Source organism: Furipterus horrens, unplaced genomic scaffold, assembly GCF_987537825.1.
Source record: "Furipterus horrens unplaced genomic scaffold, mFurHor1.1.pri manual_scaffold_4, whole genome shotgun sequence".
NCBI lineage: Eukaryota > Metazoa > Chordata > Mammalia > Chiroptera > Furipteridae > Furipterus > Furipterus horrens.
Genome location: NW_028327174.1, coordinates 187977158 through 187996796, shown reverse-complemented (window position 1 = coordinate 187996796; position 19639 = coordinate 187977158). Strand labels below are relative to the sequence as shown.

The 19639-nt window shown below is 47.5% G+C and overlaps 1 protein-coding gene across 1 annotated transcript in view; it reads right to left on the bottom strand.

Moving 5' to 3' along the window:
- Positions 1-14101: 14101 nt before the first annotated feature.
- COL27A1 (collagen type XXVII alpha 1 chain) overlaps positions 14102-19639 on the bottom strand; it is a 126080-nt gene continuing 120542 nt past the window's right edge. The window contains exons 58-61 of the mRNA XM_090274618.1: positions 19402-19570; positions 18355-18464; positions 16153-16371; positions 14102-14381 (exon numbers count right to left, since the gene is read on the bottom strand). Coding sequence (XP_090130744.1) covers positions 14235-14381; positions 16153-16371; positions 18355-18464; positions 19402-19570 — 645 coding nt within the window. The 3' untranslated portion in view covers positions 14102-14234. The remainder of the gene's footprint in view (positions 14382-16152; positions 16372-18354; positions 18465-19401; positions 19571-19639) is intronic.

Genomic DNA, 19639 nt, shown 5'->3' with positions numbered 1-19639 from the left:
TATGCTTAGTGAAATAGGTGGCGAAAGACAAATACCATATGATCTCACCTAATACAGGAACCTAATAAACAAAACAAACAAATGAGCAAAATAAGACCAGAGACATGGAAACAAGGAACAGACTGACAGTGACCAGCGAGGAGGGGGAGAAGGAGGGAAAGAAGGGGAAGGGTCTAGTCAAGGAACTAATGTAAATGACCCATGGACATGGACAATGGGGTGGGGATTGACTGTGGGGGAGGCGGGAGGGGGGCAGGGCAGGGGAGAGTAATGGGGGAAAGATGGGACAACTGTCACAGAGCAACAAAAAAATGGAAAAAAATAAAAAATAAAAGATATGAATTTGTAACTTTGAAAAAATATAATCCAAATAAAAGACTATGGCCATGACTGGTGTGGCTCAATGAGTTAGTTGAACGCCGTCCTGAAAACTGAACGGTCGCCAATTTGATTCCCGGTCAAGGCACACACTTGGGTTGCGGGCCAGGTCCCTAGTTGGCTCAACTGATGTTTTTCTTGCACATCGATGTTTCTTTCCTTCTTTTTCTCCCTCCCTTCCCCTCTCTAAAAATAAATAAAATCTTTAAAAACAGAAAACAACAACAGCAACAACAAAAGTCTGTTTTCAGTAAACGTATTACCTGACTCATCTCCAACATGGAAAACAGGAAATGGTTTCTGTGCTGTCCTCACCCCTGCCATGTACACAGGGAGCTTGCCTCTCTCACCAGTATGTTCCCCAGCCTGCATCAGTGCCCAGCACAGCGCTCAGGAAGTACCATGGACCAAAGCTTTATCCTTACAAATAACACGTACACAAAGTATTATGGCATGCTTACAATTTCATATTCTTCTTCATTTTATATATTTTGAATAATTTTTCCTATTTCACTGTAATTGATAGTTGTAATTTGAAAGCATAAGTACCCTTTCATTCACTTCCTAGATTATAATTTACTAAATCATGTCCTCTCTTTATACCTACTGCATTTATTTTTTCCAGCTTCAATGAGATATAATTGTGCATAGCATTTTATGTTGTGATTTTTTTCCTCTGATGATAGGTATCAGGAAGTGACCGAATTGTTTGCTAAAATTGCCATACCGTTCCAGAGAAAGAAAAGCATGTGTCATGTGTAAGACTAGTGTTATTTAAAATGACACTAAACTAGAAGCCATTCAAATGTCTGTCAGTAGAAAGATGGAAAAACAAATCCTTGCCTTTTCACACAATGGCATATTACTTAGCAATTCAAAGAAAGGAACTGCTGATACATGTAACAATATGAATGAATCTCATAAACATTACACTGATTCAAAAAAAAAGAAAAAAAAGCCGGACTTGGCAAAGCATATGCTGTATGTTCTGTAGGGGTTCTGAATGAGCCTCCCCAAAATGTGCTCTTCAGGAGATGATTTTGAGCTGAAAACAATCAAGGCCCAGAAGGCAGGGCGAGACTTTTGACCTCCCCCCTCATTGCCTACAAGAATTTAAGATTGAGGACCTGCTCCAGGAAGGGAGCTATCACCCTAGATAACTATAATTGTCTAAAGGTGAAGTGGAGACCCAAGCCAAGAGCGGGGTTGGGTCTTTCTTTTGTCCAGAGTAATTCAGCTCTGGCCTGACCTATGTGCCTCTTGAAGCAAAACCACAGGCAGTAAGGGTGATATAATAAGAAATAAAGATACGGTCTCTACCTCCATTTCCAGGCAGGCTTTTAAAACCCTTTAAATCTTCACCTTGATAAGTGTCTTTCTGTATGCTAACGACATGACAGGTGTTTGGGGGCTCCTAGATAGCCTCAGGATGGGGGCTGGTTACTAGGGGAACCAACCAGTTATTAGAGGGTTGAACTTTCAGCCCCACCCCTGACCTCTGGGGAGGGATCTGGGGCTGGAGATTGACTTGATCTCTAATGAATGGCCAATCATCTAGTCAGTCCTGCCTACAGATGGAAGCTTTCATATAAATGCTAACGGACAGGGATCAGAGAGCTTCCAGGTTGGGGCATATGTGGAGGCTTGCTCTATGCGTCTCCTCTATCTGACTGTTCCTGTGTTATAACCTTTTATAATAAACTGGTTATCTAGTAAGTAAACTATTTTTCCTGAGTTCTGTTAGCTGTTCTTGCAAATTGCCAAACTCAAAGACGGGGTTGATGAAAAGCACAGGTGACAACCTGCATTTGTGATTGGCTTTGAGTGGAGACAATCTTCTGAGACTGAGCCCTTTCTAACCTGTGGGATCTGATTTCAACTCCAGTTTGGGTCAGAACTGCATTGAATTGTAGAGCACCCACCTGATATCTGGAGAGTTGAATTGCTTGGTGTGGGAAAACACCCACACATTTGGCGGCCAGAGCATCATGAGGAGAGAGAAAGAAGGTTTTTCCCTTAACAGTGAGTAAACGAAATGCCTCTCCTCGGAAGGACTGAGTGGTCCTCACCATCCTCACTTGTCAGGCTACCTCTTGGGGGCCTCACTTTCCTCCCAAGAGGCTCCCCAGCACTCACCCTGACGCAGTACACTTTCTCCATCTTCTATAATTTCAAGGATGCTTTAGTAACTCTATGGACTGAGGTTCTGGGCAGCCCTACCTAGTCTGCCCCTTCACCTGGCCCTGGCACAATGTCAAGAGTAGGATGGTGTGAAAGAAAGAGAAAAGCCAGCCGTGTAGGATGGCGGTGAAGTGTTCTCCTGGCTATGTCACTCGCTAGCTGTGTGACCTTGGGTAAGTTATTGAACTTCTCTGTGCCTCAATGTTCCTACCTGTAAAATGGGGATAACAATAGTACCTACTTTACTGGATTTTTAGGAGGATTAAATCAGTTCGCATTTGTAAAATGCTTGTTAAATGAAACAAATTTGCTTCTAAGAGCCTGCCTATTTATAATAATTATCGCCATCAGTTTAATGACAAGCTGGGATGGAAAAGAAAGAAAGACAGATTCCTGCATTCCATAACTACTTCAGTATTTGCATCTCACTTCTAAAGATATCAGAATGCAAAAATACATCTATAATAGGAGCAAGAAAATGGGATTTTTTTCCCCATTAGATGGGTGAGGAAAGAGATGGCTCAGCGAGGTAAGATGACACTTTGAAAAGGTGAGGTTTAGATTGTCAGGAAAATGCACCCATTTTCGAGGATTCCTTTGCTGAGAAAGGTACTTTATCCATCCTTCTTCATCAGGCCGGGGCTGAACCCGGAGCCCATGACTAGTTTGTGGCCTCCCGCCTGAGCAGCCACGAAGAATACATTGGCAGGGCAAACAGTCCTAATAAGGAACTTGGTGTTTGATTGAGGAAATACCTGAAAAGGAGATTTGCCTAAGTTCAAATTCTGTTTTGTGGTTTTGGGAAACTCAGGTAACCTCTTCGGACTTCAGCTCTCTCATCTGAAGAGCCAGGGTCCCAGAGGGTTATGCATGGGCCCCGAGCCTATCAAACGGGCACAGCTCCAGGCTCACAGTCAGTGTGCAAGAAACGTACCTGCTGTTATTTTGAATGGTGCTGTCATTGGGTTGAACCATATGACACTGTGGATTTCACAGGTCAGAAAGCAGTGGACTATCACTTCATGTTACACAATTCACCCTACTATTGTGAAACAAAAGTCCTGTCTGTGATCGGCAAGCAGGGAAGGGCATATTATCCCCATTGTGGAGTGGGAGGAACTGAGGCTCGGAGATAGGGAACGACCTGCCCAAGGCCATGTTCAGTCAGTAAGCTGGCACTGGAGTCGCCTGCCAGGCTCTTCCCTTGCAGCCTGCGCCTCCTTTGCTTTCCCAGCAAAGGCTGTTGGGCCTTGTGGGATGTGACTGCCTGTGGCTGGGGCTTCATTCATTGTGGACAGAGCAAACATAGCCTGGCCTGCGCTTTCCCTTGGAGTTGACTGGGCCTGGGAAGTCCACCCTGACTCTTTCCGGACACTAGATTGTGCAATGGGCGTTTGGAAATTGCAGGTGTTGCCCACCCAGGAAGAGCTGCCCTCTGTTCCCCACAACCTCCTCCCTGCCCCTGCTGGGAATGAGCTGGCACTCAGTGGCTAGGTCGTGGGAGGCCCTCCTGGGGTTCGGGTCAGCTGAGAGTGGCGTGTCACAGTTTTAACACAGTCCCTCCCCTCTTTTCTCTCTGGCCCTTTCTTCTGGGCTCTCTTTTGCCCTCCCAGGTCTTCAGAGCCACACAGATGCTACTGCAGGTTTAGAGCTCTGGCAGTGGCTCAGACCTCTTTCCTGTCCTCTCAGCACAGCCAGCTGCCTCCTGGACAGCTCCGCTCCAGGGCCCCTTTGCAACCCAAACCCAGCTCAGCTAACCCAAACTCTGCTCTCCTGTGCAAGACTGTGGCTTGTACTATTTCCAGCCCAGTACCCCAGGCCTTCCTATACCCTGTAGGCCTGTTTGAACTACTTCCTGGTCCTCAAATATGCAATGATACGTTTACTACCAGGCTTTGTCAAGTGTGTTCCCTCGCCCCACAATATCTACCCAGATATTTAATTAAACTGCTTAAGTTAAATGTCAGCCGTTTTTTGCCTTCAGACATGAACTGAAACATGGTGTGCTCTGGGTCTCAAGCCTGCCAACTCAGCAGACCTTGAGACTTGCAACAATCATACTCACGTGACCCAGTTCCTTATACTAAATTTCTTACATACACACACACACACACACACAGAACTGGTGTTTCCCTGGAGACCCTGATCAATTGTGTCACCTCCTGACTATCCTCCCCCCGTTGAGGTTGCATCAACCGTGCCCCGCTTTTGCTCCCTCTGCTCCCACACACCTGGCCTTCTAACCCTTAATCACACAAGTTCCAACCCCTCTATCCACCTCCACCAGATTCAGAGCCCCTCAGACTCACGGCCTGATCCAGGGCCCACACGCAGCTCAACACAGGGACGGTGCTGCTGGATGAATGGGCGTGGAGGAAACAAGACAGGAGCAGTCATTTAACTAGTCTGAGTGCCTTCAACCTGCTGTCCTCTGTGGCTGCAGCAGAGAACAAGGTACATACTCTGACCTCGTAGAGCTCTCTATGGGAAAAACAGACATTAAACGGACTGAACATTCCCTCTGCAAAATGAGAAGTGTGATGAACATCTTGGCAAACTCCTTGAGGGTGACAGGCCATAGGAAATGGGCCATTCCATTTTATTTCTGATTAGTTGTCAGTCAAATTTATTTATTTGGAAAGAGCATTCTTATCTCCTTTCCAATTTGTTTCTTGATTTAGGAATGAAGGCAGGGCTGTGATGTTTGGGACTTGAGCAGGCACCCGAATCTCTAGGGAGGCTTTCAGATGGCTGGCCCCACCTTCAGGGTTTGTGATTATTTAGGTTTGGGAAGGTGCTGAGGATATGCATTTATAACCAGCTCCCAGGTGCTGCTGGTTCTGCCAACCTGAGAACCATTAATCTAAGAATGCACATAACAGCCCCATTGACAGTCTTGAGTTTGAATAGCAGCATTGCCTTGACTTCACCAGGTGATTTCAGGCACTTCCTCAGGTTCAGGAGGGTGTGTCTGAGACATGGGAGTCTCCAAGCCCTTCTGATACAGAGAGATCTGATTAAGATCACTGGGGAGAAGTAGGAGGGGCTATAGGGGGAGTTTGCCCAGCAATGGAAGGTAGTCTAGGACGGGATTGACTGAGAAGCTGAGTGCCTCCACAGCCAATGGAAACAAAAAGAGGGCTGGCTCTTTGGCTCAGGTGCTTTTCTGGCTCCTGAGCTGGTTCAGGCTCAGGCTCTGGCTCTCATGCTCTTTTTCCTTGAGGATGCCCGGATGATTGTGCTGCAGCTGTCTGCATTTCCCAATGGACGGTGTTTTGGGCAGGAAGGAACTCCGGGCACAGCTTAAGATCGGGCTGGCCTGGCAGAGGGTGCAGGCTTATTCTTTGAGTGTTCTGGAGGGAACAGGCTCTGAGGCAGAAGCCTGCCATTCTTCCGGAATTGTGTAGTTTTTGCATATTATATTGTTTTTAGTTTGTAAACTAACCCTATAGAAGCTAACAGGGGAAAAGACAGGAGAACCCAGGTATTAGAGTTTAGCCTTAATTGATAGGCTTAAGTGATTAAAGCTGTGACTTGATAGACTTAAGTGACTGCTTTTGAATAAAGACTCTTTTCCTTTTTCACCAAACCTTTGCCTCTGGAATTTTGCCTAGAGGGTGGCGGTGGGCAGCGGGACCCCAACTTGCTGTTCGGAACACTTCTAGACCACGATTCCTGGGCTTCATGGGTGGGACTCTTGGAGCCACAGATGGCAGCTGCTGCCAGTGCTCAGTGCCTGGGGTAGGTGCCAGAGATGGGGAGGGTAAGAGGACCTGGAAACTTACAGCTATTTTAAAATGTAAAATCCCAGGACTTCTGGCCAAGATGGAGGCTTAGACAGACACGCAGGGTCTCCCTCCACAACTAAGAAGGAATACAACTACCACAAAACTAGAGACAACCAGAAGTTCCAGAAAATCAAACTGCATGGAAGTCCAACAAACAAAGATATAAAGAAGAAATACTCATCCAGACAGGTAGGAGGGGCAGAGAGGATGTGGTGTAGTGGCGGCAGCAGCAGGCTAGTAGAAAGCGCAGTCACACATTTAAAAAGAGGGGAGGAACACCTGGGGAGTGTTCCCAGATCCTGACCAGACCACACAGCTTGCAGTCCTAGCCCCAAGGAAAATCAAGCCTCATTGCTTCTGACTGTGCAAAGTCCACTTGTTTAAAGGGCCCCCATGGTTCTAGAATGTCTGCAGACCCACCCATTCTGGGAAAAATGGTCAGGGAAACAGCTAGAGAGGCTCCAGTCCCATATGAAAGTGGGAGAAGTGCCTGGAAAAGGGGCAAGTGCTGAACAAGCAGCATTGTTCCCTCTCAGACCCCTTCCCCACATACGGTACCACAATGTGGTGAAATGGGTCACCTGTACTGATGAATATCTAAGGCTTCACCCCTTACAATGTAATGGGTGTGACAGCTCTACCTAAGACACAGAGGCAAACAAACACAGGAGCCTGTCAAGATGAGGAGACAGAGAAGTATTGCCCAAAAGGGGGAATGGATCAAGGTTCCAATGGGAGAACTAAGTGATGAGGAGATAGCCAATCTAACAGAAGCAGAATTCAAAACACTGGTGATAAGGATGTTCACAGGCTGACAGACATGCTTGAGTATGGCAAATGCATAAGGGAAGAAGTGAAGGCTGTGCTAAATGAAACAAAGGAAAATCCACACAAAACCAATGGTGAAGGGAAGGAAACTAGGATTCAAATCAATGATTTGGAACATGAGGAAGAAAAAAACAGCCAGTACAGAATGAGTAAACAAGAATAGAAAAAAATGAGGAGAGGCTTAGGAACCTCTGGGACAACTTTAAACATGCCAACACCTGAATCATAGGAATGCCAGAAGGAGAAGAGGAAGAGCAAGAAATTGAAAACTTATGTGAAAAAATAATGAAGGAAAACTTCCCAAATTTGGCGAAGGAAATAGACATACAAGTCCAGGAAGCACAGAGAGTCCCAAACAAGCTAGACTCAAAGAAGAACACAGCAAGACACAACATAATTAAAATGCCAAAGGTGAAAGATAGAGAATCTTAAAAGCAGCAAGAGAAAAGCAGAGAGTTGCCTACAAAGGGGTGCCTATAAGACTTTCAGCTGATTTCTCAAAAGAAACTTTGCAGGCAAGAAGGGACTGGCAAGAAGTATTCGAAGTGATGAAAAACAAGGACCTACAACCAAGATTACTCTATCCAGTGAAGCTGCCATTCAGAATAGAAGGGCAGAGAAAATGTTTCCAGGGCAAAGTAAAACAGAAGGAGTTCATCAGATCCAAAACACTGTTATCTGAGATGTTAAAGGGACTTGTTTAAGAAAAAGATTAAAACTATGAACACTAAAATGACAGCAAACTCACAACTATCAACAGCTAAATCTAAAAAATAAAAAAATCCAACTAAGCAAACCAGAATAGGAACAGAATCATAGGTATGGGGATCATTTGGAGAGTTATCAGCTGGGAGGGGGAAAGGGGAGAAATGGGGAAATGGTGTAGGGGTTAAGAAGCGTAATTGGTTGGGAAAAAATAGGGGTAAGTTGAGAATAACATAGGAAAGGGTGAAGCCAAAGAACTTATATGCATGACTCATGGACCTGAACTAAGGGGGGTGAGATTGCTGAGGGGAGGGGGGTACTGGACAGAGAAGTGCAAAGGGGAAAAAAGTGGGACTACTGTAACGACATAATAAAATATACTTAAAAATAAAAAAATAAAATAAGCATAAAATCCCAGATATGAACTCAACTGGTTGTGATTTGTTCTTTCTCCTAGAAAAGGGCAGAAAAGTTCTGATTCATCCCAGGTCCCTGAGAAGGAGAAACAGGCTCAGGAACAGAACTCTGAACCAAGGGTCAGGAGATCCGGTGTCCAGGCCCAGCAGGTATAGTAGGTACCAAATATTAAAGGGGACATACTTATGCTAAAAATGTACTTATTGTTTACCTGAAATTTAAACCTATCTGGGTATCCTATATTTTTATTTGCTAAATCTGGCTAACTCTGTCTCCCAGATTCCCGCTCACCTCTTCTAAGGCAGGTGTTGTGGCCTCTCCCAAGAACCTCACAGATAAGAACTGCTCATAGTGAAGCATTATGCACAATTGTCAAAACATGGAAACAGCCCAATGTCCATCAATGGGTGAATGAATGAACAATATGTGGTCTATCCATACAATGGAATATTATTGAACTGTAAAACGGAATGAAGTACTCATTCATGCTAAATGAAAGAAGTCAAGCTCCAAAGGTCATATATTGTATGATTCCATTTATATGAAATGTTTATGTGGGCAAGACCATAGACAGATTAGTGGTTTTCCAGGGCATTGGTCAAGGGAGAATGGGGAGTGACTGCTTTAGGGGTATGGAGTTTCTTTTTGGGGTGATAAAAATGTTCTGGAACTAAGTAGTGGTGACGGTTGTACAACATTGTGAATGTACTAAATATCATTAATGGTGAGTTTTACGTTATGTGTAACTTTACCACACTAGAAATAAGAAAAGGAATTGCTCGTGTTAAACTCAATATATCCCCTCCCTGTATGTTACAGCAGGGGTCCCCAGCCCCTGGGCCACGGAGGGGTAGTAATCTGTGGCCTGTTAGGAACCGGGCCACACAGCAGGAGCTGAGCAGTAAGCAAGTGAAGCTTCCTCTGTACAGTCTGTCCTCATCACTTACCTACCACCTGAGCTCTGCCTGCTGCTCTGAGGTGGAACCGAGGCGGGGATGCTAGCGCTGGGGAGCGGCTGCCAGTACAGATTATCATTAGCACGGGGGTTTGACTGCACAGAGACCATAATAAATCAACTGCCTGTGGACTCCTAGCAAAGCCCTATCAGTGAATGGCAGGCTTTACAGGGGCAAGCAAGTTAAGGCACTTCAATTGTACAGCTGGATCTGGTGGCAGGCTTGAAGTCAGAATCCGACACTTATTTCGTTTACCACTTGTCTGTGCCTCTTTCCAGCACTGTGTACTTGTCTCAGTCACAGTTTTGGTAAGTCCACATGCTCACCTTCGCCAAAATGGGTAAAAAATGGATGTTGCTGGAAAGCTTCTTTAAAAAGGGGGAAAGACCCAATGATGAGACAACAGAAACCTCTTATGACTGACAACAAAAAGAAAGCTGCATTTCAAAGAAAACACCAAGAGCCCTCCTTAAATTATGGGTTCGTTGCAACAGGTGATTCACAATCTCCAAGCCTGCTTTGTGTAATATGTGTCAACCAGCTATGCAACGAAGCCATGAAACCTTCAAAGCTGCTTCACCACGTGGAGACCAAGCGCCCTGCATCAAAAGACAAGCCTTTGTGGAGTTTTTCAAAAGAAAAATGTGACCACGAAGAACAGAAGCACTTACCGAAGGCCGCCACTTCGTCAAATGTGTCTGTACTGAGAGCATCATTCTTAGTGGCTAAGCATATTGTTAAAGCTAAGGAGCCCTTTACTATTGGTGAAGGGTTGATCCTGCCTGCTGCTAAGGACATTTGTCATGAACTTTCAAAAGGTGGCATGTGTCCCTCTTTCAGCTAGCACCATAACTAGACAAACTGATGAAATAGCAGAAGATATTGAGGCACAATTGTTAGAGAGGATTAATGAGACTCTGTGATATGCAATCCAGGTTGAGGAGTCTACTGATGTTGAACACAAGGCAACAATGCTTGTTTCTGTGCGATATATTTTTCAGGAGGATGAGCATTAAGACATGTTACGTGCACTTTTGTTGCCAACCAACACCCCAGCTGCAGAACTATTCACGTCTTTGAATGATTACATATCAGGAAAACTGAATCGGTCATTTTGTGTCGGTATATGCACAGACGGAGCGGCTGCCATGACTGGATGGCTTTATGGTATCACTACTTGGGTCAAAGAGGTCGCTTCTGAATGTGAGTCTACGCACTATGTCATCCATAGAGAAATGCAGGCTAGATGAAAAATGTCACCTGCACCTAACATTTTGCAGAATGTGATTAAAATAATCAACTACATCAAAGTGTATGCCCTTAACTCACGTCTGTTCATGCAGCTCTGAGGAGATGGACGCAGGGCACACACCTCTTCTCTTACACACAGAAGTGAGATGGCTTTCTAAGGGTAGGTACTGGCCAGAGTTTGAGTTACGAGAGCCACTCCAGAGATTTCTTTTAGAAAAACAGTCACCACTGGCAGCACATTTCAGTGATACAGAAGGGTTCGCAAAACTTGCTTACTTGTGTGACATATTCAACCTGCTCAATGAACTCCATCTGTCACTTCAGGGGAGAACAACAACCGTGTTCAAGTCAGCAGATAAAGCGGCTGCATTGAAAGCCAAACTGGAATTAAGGGGGCAACGAGTGACCAGTGGGATTTTTGATATGTTTCAAACATTAGCAGGGATTTGGAAAGAGACTGAGGCAGGGCCTTCTTTCTCCCAGCTGGTGCATGACCAGCTTTCAACAGTTTGAGCAGTACTTCCCAACCACAAGACCCCCAAACTTGGAAGGAATGGATCCGTGACCCATTTGTGAATAAGCCAGCTGAATCGACTTTGTCCTTGCTAGAAGAGGATCAACTGCAAGTGACGGCATTAAAAGTGTGTTTGTGACAACTTCAAGTCTCCATATGTTCTGGATTAAAGTCAAGGCGGAATATCCTGAGATTGCCACAGAAGCACTAAAATGCCTGCTTCCATTTCCAACGTCCTGTCTTCGTGAAGCAGGGTTTTCTGCAGTGACAGCGACCAAAATGAGATTACGGAGTAGACTGGACGTAAGCAACACACTTCGGGCGTCAGTGTCTCCCATAACCCCTGGATGGGACCATCTAGTTGCAGGAAAACAAGCTCAGAGCTCCCATGGATTCTACATTATGGTGAGTTGTATCATTATTTCATTATATACCACAAAGTAATAATAATAGGAATAAAGTGCACAACCAATGTAATGTATTTAATCAGAGGTGGATTTAACGGCACGCGCCCTGGGCCCCGACTTCTGAAGGGCCCCGCAAAACCCCAACTTTACACTTTTTTCTAATGACACCAAGTTTGGTTTCATATGTGCAATTTTAATTATATACAAGTTGTAAACTTGGGGGGCCCTTCAGAAGTCGGGGCCCAGGGCGCGTGCCTGGTGCATCTGCTGTTAAATCCGCTTCTGGAAATCATCCCAAAACCACTCCCCAGCCCCCGATCCGTGGAAAAATTGTCTTCCATGAAACTGGTCCCTGGTGCCAAAAAGGTTGGGGGGTTGCTATGTTACGGGGTGAACTGTGTCTCCCAAAGACATGTTGAAGTCCTAACTGCATTGCCTGTGAATGTGGCCTCACTTGGAAATAGGATCTTTGCAGGAGTAATCAAGTTAAAAAGCGGTTATTAGACTGAGCCCTCATCCAAAAGGACTGTTGTCCTTATAAAAAGCTGTGATGACAGAGACACACAGGGAGACTGTCATGTAACTGCAGGTCGGGAATTGAGGTGCTGACCTGCAAGCCAAGGAATGCCTGGGGCCCCTGGATGCTGGACAGGTAAGGAACCTCCCCCAGAGACGACAGAGGGATGGTAGCCCTGCCAATTCTTTAATTTCAAACTTCTAGCTTGTAGAACTGGGAGAGAATGTGTTTCTGTTGTTTTAAGCTACCAGGTTGGGGTTACCGTTAGGGCAGCAGTAAGAAACCAAGACTCCCATTTTTAGCTCCACGTATCCCAACTGAGGTGCTGGATCTCTTGCTCCCCGACCTCCCTCCCCATGGGGGGAGCAACAGAAGCAAGGCAGCCCCTAAGCACCAGCCCCCCACCCTCCAGCCCTACCGGGTACCTCCCTCTGGGCCTTCCAAAGAAGCGCAAGGCCACAGGTCTGTCATTCCATTGCCTCAGTTTTAAATATTTATTTAAAATCCAGAAGGGAAAAGGAGAGACAGAACCCACTGGGGTTTTCAAACACTGACATGTGGACAGAGACATAAACAAGGACTGCAAGAAACCCCAAGCACGAGACAGAGGCCAGGTGGGGACGGGCAGCGTGGGGAAACCGAGCGCTGCGCAGAGGTCTGCGCTGCTGCGGAAATGCCCTTCCAACGGGGAGCACCTAGGCTGGGGCCGGAGGGCCAGGGACACAGGATGTGTTTGGTCGGGAGGGTGGGCCAGTGAGGTATTAAATAATGAAAATAAAATCCAATTCCCAAAGAGACACAACTTCAGGGAAAGAAAAGACAGACTTTCACATAAAAGTTCCCCTTCTATAAAAATAATTCCTTCGTTAAGATGACCTCAAAATCCAGCGTAGGTGCTGACTGGTGGTTCACTGATATAGGATAATTCAGGTGATACTGACTATCCCTATCATGCTGACCTTCAAGGTTCCCATAATTACTCTTTCTCCTCAGCCCACATTTACACTCAGAGCTAATGACGCTGTGTTGTTATAGAATTTAATGACAATAAAATAGCAAGAGTGAGGACTGTGTCTTGAAAGGACAAGCTCCTGGAAGGAAGGACCTTAGTGGATGGCATGTGGCTTCATGAGATGGTTCCATATTTATATTCCACCTCCAAGGTCAGCCCTGACCCATTGCTGCTCTTGTATCTGGTTTCTTCAAGATCAAGGCTTCTCCCAGGACTCTCAATCTAGATCGTACCCTCCAAGACAAGCCTAACTCCCCTCCAGGACCGTGAAGGGCCAAGTCAAAATCCTTCATGCTCAGGCCTCCCCTGCCTTAAGAGGACAAACATTTCGAAGTCCATAAGTTAAAAGGTAAATCTTACTACTTCTGTTTCTGGCAGGCTTTTTTTTTTTTTTTTTTTCCGCTTTGCTTTTTTTTTTTTTTTTCACTTTTTCCTCCCCCTCCTCCCCCGCCTTCTTAGCAGATTACCTGATCAGCACAAGGGTGATGCTAGGAAAATTTTAAATTCTCCAAACTTTGTCATTTGGAGGAGAGAGGAAACCGTGGAGGAGAAACCACATCAAAATATTTCTTCAAAGTCTGCGGCAAAAATGGTAGCACCTTCAGAATCTTAAATAGGGTATTCTTTTTTTTCCTTAAAAAAAATCACATACACTAAGACAATTGTGAGCACCAGCGATTTCACAGTGGGAGGTAGCAAACGTGGGCGCTCCCGCCCGAGGGCCCCTCTCCCTCGGCTTCCTTTGCTCCCAGCCCCCGGCTGCTCTTCCCTCACCCTCTCACCTCTTTCCCAGGTGAAAAAAATAGTAACGCACCTTCTTTGTGTTTGTTTAAATAAAAAATATATATAGTTCTTTCTTTCCTTTTCTCCTTTTTTCATGTCTCCTCTCTAATATTGCACATCAAAGCTCCCTGGCAGGGACCAGCTGCCCCCTTCCCTCAAGCTGGCTGGGCCGTGGGGCTCTTGCTTGGGCAGGAAGCTGGGGAGGGAAGGGGGTGGCCACAGGGCAGGGAGACAGGTTACGGGGCTCAGGTGGGATGCAGGCCCAGCTTGCTCTGGCCGGCTCTTGGGTTGGTCTTTGGAGCTGTGCTGGGGTCACCCCGTTCCCTGCCACCTTCCCGCCGCTTCTACGGGGCAGACAACATCTGAGGCCTGCCCTAGGATCCTCGGGCAGGCAAGCTGCCTCTGCTGGGCCCAGCTGCTTCTCAGCATCCTCCTTTTGCCTCCTCTTCCTCTTCTTCCCTCCCCCGCAAGACCTAGAGGAGTCAGGAGGTCAGAGGTCAGAGGAAGCACGCAGGTCCAACTTCCAGGCGGTACTTCTTCCCTGATGAGGCAGGCGGGAGATTGTCCACGCTGACAATGGGCAGCTGCTGGGGGTCCTGGGTCCGGAAGGTAAAGAGCGTCTGGTGCCAGCGGCCATCCTGGATCTGAAAGTAGAAGAAAAGGGGCCACGTTGATCCATCCTGGTCCTCGTCATATATTATGTGCATGTCCCTGGCATCTGTTCTCACAGTTTCCAATGGGGCAGGAGAGTAAGAAGCTAGGGAAATTCCTTGGCAAGTAAATAAGGGAAACCGAGACAAAAGAACTAAGCAAGACCAAACAATTTGAGCAATTTTCAGCTAGCTAATGAACCACATGGTTTTATCTTCCCTAACCAAGGACACTTAGGAGAAAATGGCTTATACATTCCAGGCCATCCCGACACAGGCAGGCCTTGATCCCAGTCCCTCTTCAATGAAGTTCTTTAAAAAATACCTCCTTGGTTAAATTTATTCCTATTATTTAATCTCACTCATATGTGGAATTTAATAAACAAAATGAACTGACAAACAAAATAAAACCAGAGGCATGGAATAGACGGACAGATCTCAGATGAAGGGGGGTGGGAGGGACTGGAAGAGATTAACCCATGAATAAGTAAAAGGCGGAGAAAATTGGGGACATCTGTAATAGTGTAAACAATAAAAAATTTAAAATAAAATAAAAATAACCAGAAAACAAACCTGACCCCTCTATACACACATTTTGATGAATCAGCATATCTAAGGATACACCTGAAGAGCTAATGAATACTCTGTTAAGACCCTCCCCTGCTCAAGAAAAATAAAAAGCCCCAAGACAAAGGGCCCATGGCACGCTCTCCCTAGAGCATGTTATTTCTGCTCTTTCTCCCAAACCCTAAGGGTGCCTGCAAGACTTGCAACCAGGGGAGCAGCGGGCAGCAGTGACTCATCCCGGGCTTACCCCCTGCACCTGTCTCCAAGCCCCCTTTCTCTCTGACTTTCCAGGGAGCTAACAGCAGCCCTGCCCTGGCTCACTGCTTTTACAGTGGCTTTTGTTTCTCAATGAGCCAAAGCAGCCCTGCCTAGGCTCTCTCCTGTTGCTTTTTCTGTCCTAAGCCCTTCCTTTGTTTCACTGTCCCCAGCTGTAATAAACCCACTTACAAAATCACCTGGACTCATGTTGTGAAACCTCTCCTGCATGACCTGCGCCAGGCCCATCCCCATCCAGTGACAGCATTTCACCATCACAGCCACCGGATGTGTCCACTTCAATTGCTTCTACTATTTTTATTCTTATGAGTAATGCTGTGATGACTATCGTTGTACTAAACTTTAGTGCACATCCTTAATTATTTTTATAGAACAAATTCCTGACGTAGATTTGCTGGATCAAAGGACAGGTACAGTTCTAAGGCTTTGGAGACAGTTTTCGAAAGAGCTTTGTGTGAGCAGGTTGGTTTCCCCACATCCTCACTAACGTTGTGTATTACCAGTTTTGTTTAATCTTGTGAAACTGTTTTTTGTTTTTTTTTTTTAACTTTCTATGTCTCTCTTTCCCAACAACCCACTCTGTTTTAGGCATTTGAAAATAAGCAAAAATGTTAGGAGAAGAAATTAGCCTGGCCAGGGTGGGGGCAGAAAGTAGAAGCACATCTTCTGATAAGCAGCCTTGCAAATAAGTACTATTTATCTACCAGCCTGTAAAATTTTTACCAGCCCAGCTCTTCCCTCAGCAGGGTCCCAGAGGGAGGAGTGAATAAAAGCAATTTTATAAAGCTGTGTAATTATTACATAAATGTAAAAATTATATGCATCATACTAACAGATTAGAGCATAAAACTGTTATAGGCCATTTTATAATAAAAACACATTTTTCCCCTTGTGCGTGCATGAGGGGCCTGTGAGGGGTTACCTTGCAGCCATCCATTGACACTTCTGGCCTGAACTGACCCCCAGCTTCAAAGATCTGCCCGTTCCAGGCCCGAAAGCGAACAGCCTGCTTGGCCGGGGTCTGCCCGGTGCCCTCCTGCCACACGGTCATGTTAAGGCAGTGGATGGTGATATGCTGTGTCACCTCAGAGCTAAGCAGGTGCAGAAAATTCATCTGCACCCGGCTGACGGCAAACTCGACCTGTGGAGGAGACACAGCAGCAGGGTCGGGTCTGGTGCGGCCGTGCACAGCTCTTGGCGGGTGCGGGGACAGGATCCTTCCTGGGAGCCTTTCCCAGCCATGCTCCTGCATAGGGAAACTGAGGTCTGCATGAGCTGGGCCACAGCCAAGGAGCAACAAGGGAAAAAATCAAGGCCCGCCTGACTCCAGGGTCAGAGGGCAAGGGCCCTGAAGCAATCTTATCCACACATCACCGCCATTGTAGGGGGCTGGGTCAGTGGGGCTGACCTGGGACCCAGAGGCCCTGAGAGGCTCTCGAAGTGCAGAGGAAATGAGAAGCGTCTGCCTGTCCTTTCTAAGTCCGAACATCCCTGTGGGGTGGGGTGGGGTTGGGTAGAAAGGCCAGACCTGACAATGTACAAAAGGACTGGACTTACGGCTTCAGTAGTTCTAGTGTGAGCCCTGACAGTGGGGGTTTCTCTGGTCTTGTAATCCGAGTACCCGCCTTAACACTTTGATCCAATCCATGTCAAAGATGGCCGTCTCTGATAAACACAGTGCCAGCCACAGAGCCAGGTAAAGAACCAGACCTCCTTCCCTCACTGAGCCTCCTTTGTTGCAGAGGTCTTGGTTGCTTTCAATAACTGACCCTTTGGGCCACTTGTCCTTTCTCTTCCTGTGCTTTAAATTCCCACTGATATGTTTTGTTTTTTGAGATCTTATTTATTTTTAGAGAGAAGGAAAGGGAGGGAGAAATAGAGGGACAGAAACATCAATATGTGGCTGCCTCCTGCATGCCCCCAACCAGGGACTTGGCCTGTAACCCAGGCCTGTGCCCTGAGTGGGAATCAAACCAGCGACCCTCCCGCTGTTATGTTTTAAATTCACCAAGAGCAAAAGCCCACAGTACCCCAGGCTCCTGGGATCCCCTAGTGTGGCCCCAGGAGTGCTATGTGATTTCTAATCTTGTAATAAATGTTTATTTTTTCCAAAGTTTCCTGATAAATTATTGCCAAAGGGCATCTTGCAATCGTAATAAAAACCACGCGGGCTGGTGCAACCACGACCCTGGTCATTGACAGACTGAGACTGACTCTTTATTCCCGAAGGGGATGGTGGCTCAGAGGGGCACTCACACTGCCGACTCTGCCTCACTGCTCTGCCGGGTGGGTTTGCCACGTGGCCCTCAAACCTCAGAGTCAGAGGGGAAAGGGCCTGCTGGACCGCCAGCTCTGGCTGCGGGGACAGTGGCAGGGCTGCTGTTTTGTGTTGAATGCCAGCACCTGGCACATGGTAGGAACTCAATGTGTTGACCAGCTGGCTTGCCTAGAGATTCTCAGACTCTGGGGCTGAGATGGTCAGCACAAGGCACCTCCTAGAGCCTCCCCAGGGAGGCTGCTGGGAAGGGATGCAAGGTGCGCTGGGTCCCCGCCTCCCCAGCAGCCAGTGCTGCTCTTCCCACCGTGGCACGAATCATGCCATGTGCAGGACTTGCTGTAAGTGCAGACCCACAGTGCACTGCGGGTGCCCTTGGTGGGGGAGTGGTCCTGTCTCACTGCCACCGCCTGCCTTGGCTTCTTGTTGAGGTGCCCTGAGCCACCTAAAATTCTCAGCCCAGAGACGGGCACCTGGTAAGTGGGCAGGGAACATTCACTTAATGTTGGCACACACAATTGTGGTGGCGTGTCCCAGGGGAGCAGCATGCTGAATTATTTTGTGCTGATGGCTCACGGTTCTCCAAGCCAGGTTGGCCAACTACGCTGTTTTAGGTATCAGGCAGAAAATCCTCTATTTGAAGAAAGAACCATTTGCATCATACAAGTCAAAAGGGTTTGGATTTAGAGCAATTCATCCCCAATTTATAGATGAAGAAACTGAGGTTCAGAAATAGGAGATGATTTCCCCAAGGCCATGCAGCTAGACCAAACCCTGCATGGGTTGTGACCCAGGGCAGAGTGGGGGCAGAGAGGGCCAGCCAGTGGGGAACGAGCAGCAGACGGGTACCTTGGAGGCTGTGATGGGCTTGAGACATGTCTGTCCACCATGCGTGAAGTTGCAGGAGACTTCGATGGTGTCGGACGAGCAGCCAAGGTTTGGATCCACCCAGTACGTACCTGCAGGAAGCAACAGGGTGGTGGTGTACAAGTGCGGGAAGGAGCCCAGCGCTTGGTTCTGCAGGTAGGCCCCCCACCTCGTGACTCCGGAATCCCAGCTGGATATGAAGTCAGGGAGAGGGGAGGAGGAAAGGGATTCTGTGAGCCACAGAACTCTGAGCAGATCTCACACCCGGCAGAGCCCCCAGAGCATCACACGGCCAAGCAGTTGATGTGTGGTTGTTGGCAAATGCCAACTTTACACAGGGGACAACTGAGGTTGAGAGGCTGGGCCACGTGCCCAAGGGATTTAGGGATGACTGCGTGGAATGGTTTCTCCCCTTAGGCTAGTGACCCTCCCAGGGCTGGCCGAGGAGGGGTGGCAGTCGGGGCTGCCACCCCCTCTGCAGGCATCTGGTTGCCCCATTGGGCTTCCAAGGCCACCAGACCACCTTCCCGTGCAAGTGGCTGAGGATGGTGCAGTGGCTTGCCCAGGTCACAGGGCTGACATTTGATCTCGGGTCTGTCTGCCTCCAGAGCTGTGGTCCTTCCAGGGACCACATTAGCTCACAGACAAAGAAGAGAGTTGGAGGAGGTGTGAAGTCCCCTCCCGTTCCATCTTCTTCCGGCCCTCGGGGCTTTTTCTGCCAAAGCTCTTGTCTCCTTGCACTGAGATAGCTGTCCCCAGCTTGGTGACCTGTGGGCTCCGGAGGGGTGGAACCACTTCTGGGGTCTCCCACGATGCCCCACCCCCAGGGAGCACAAGGCATATTGGGGCTCAGTGACTATTGGTTAGTGAATAATTAACTGACCATGCGCTTATCTCTGCGAGGACAGGAACGTGGCCTGGATGAGCCAAGGCTCCATCTCCCCAAGCTCCTCCTGAAACCCCTCTGTCCCTGTCCCACCCCACCCCTGGGGCAGGAAGTCCTTTCCTCAGACCCACAGGCTCTCCTACCATCTGCCATTTTCTGCTCACAGTCCATGAGGTCCCGACAGACCCGGGCGGGGTTCTCTTTGGTGCCCAGGGGAGTCTTAATGCTCTGGATGAGGTTGCTGAGGTAGTGTAAGGTTTTAAAGATCTCCCCTCCCTGGTCCAGCACCAGCCGCTCCGGATGGCTGTAAACCTGTCGTGAGGAGAGAGGGCGGCCATCGGCCCCTTGAAGTCTGAGTCTTCACAGCCCCAAGTTCTCTAT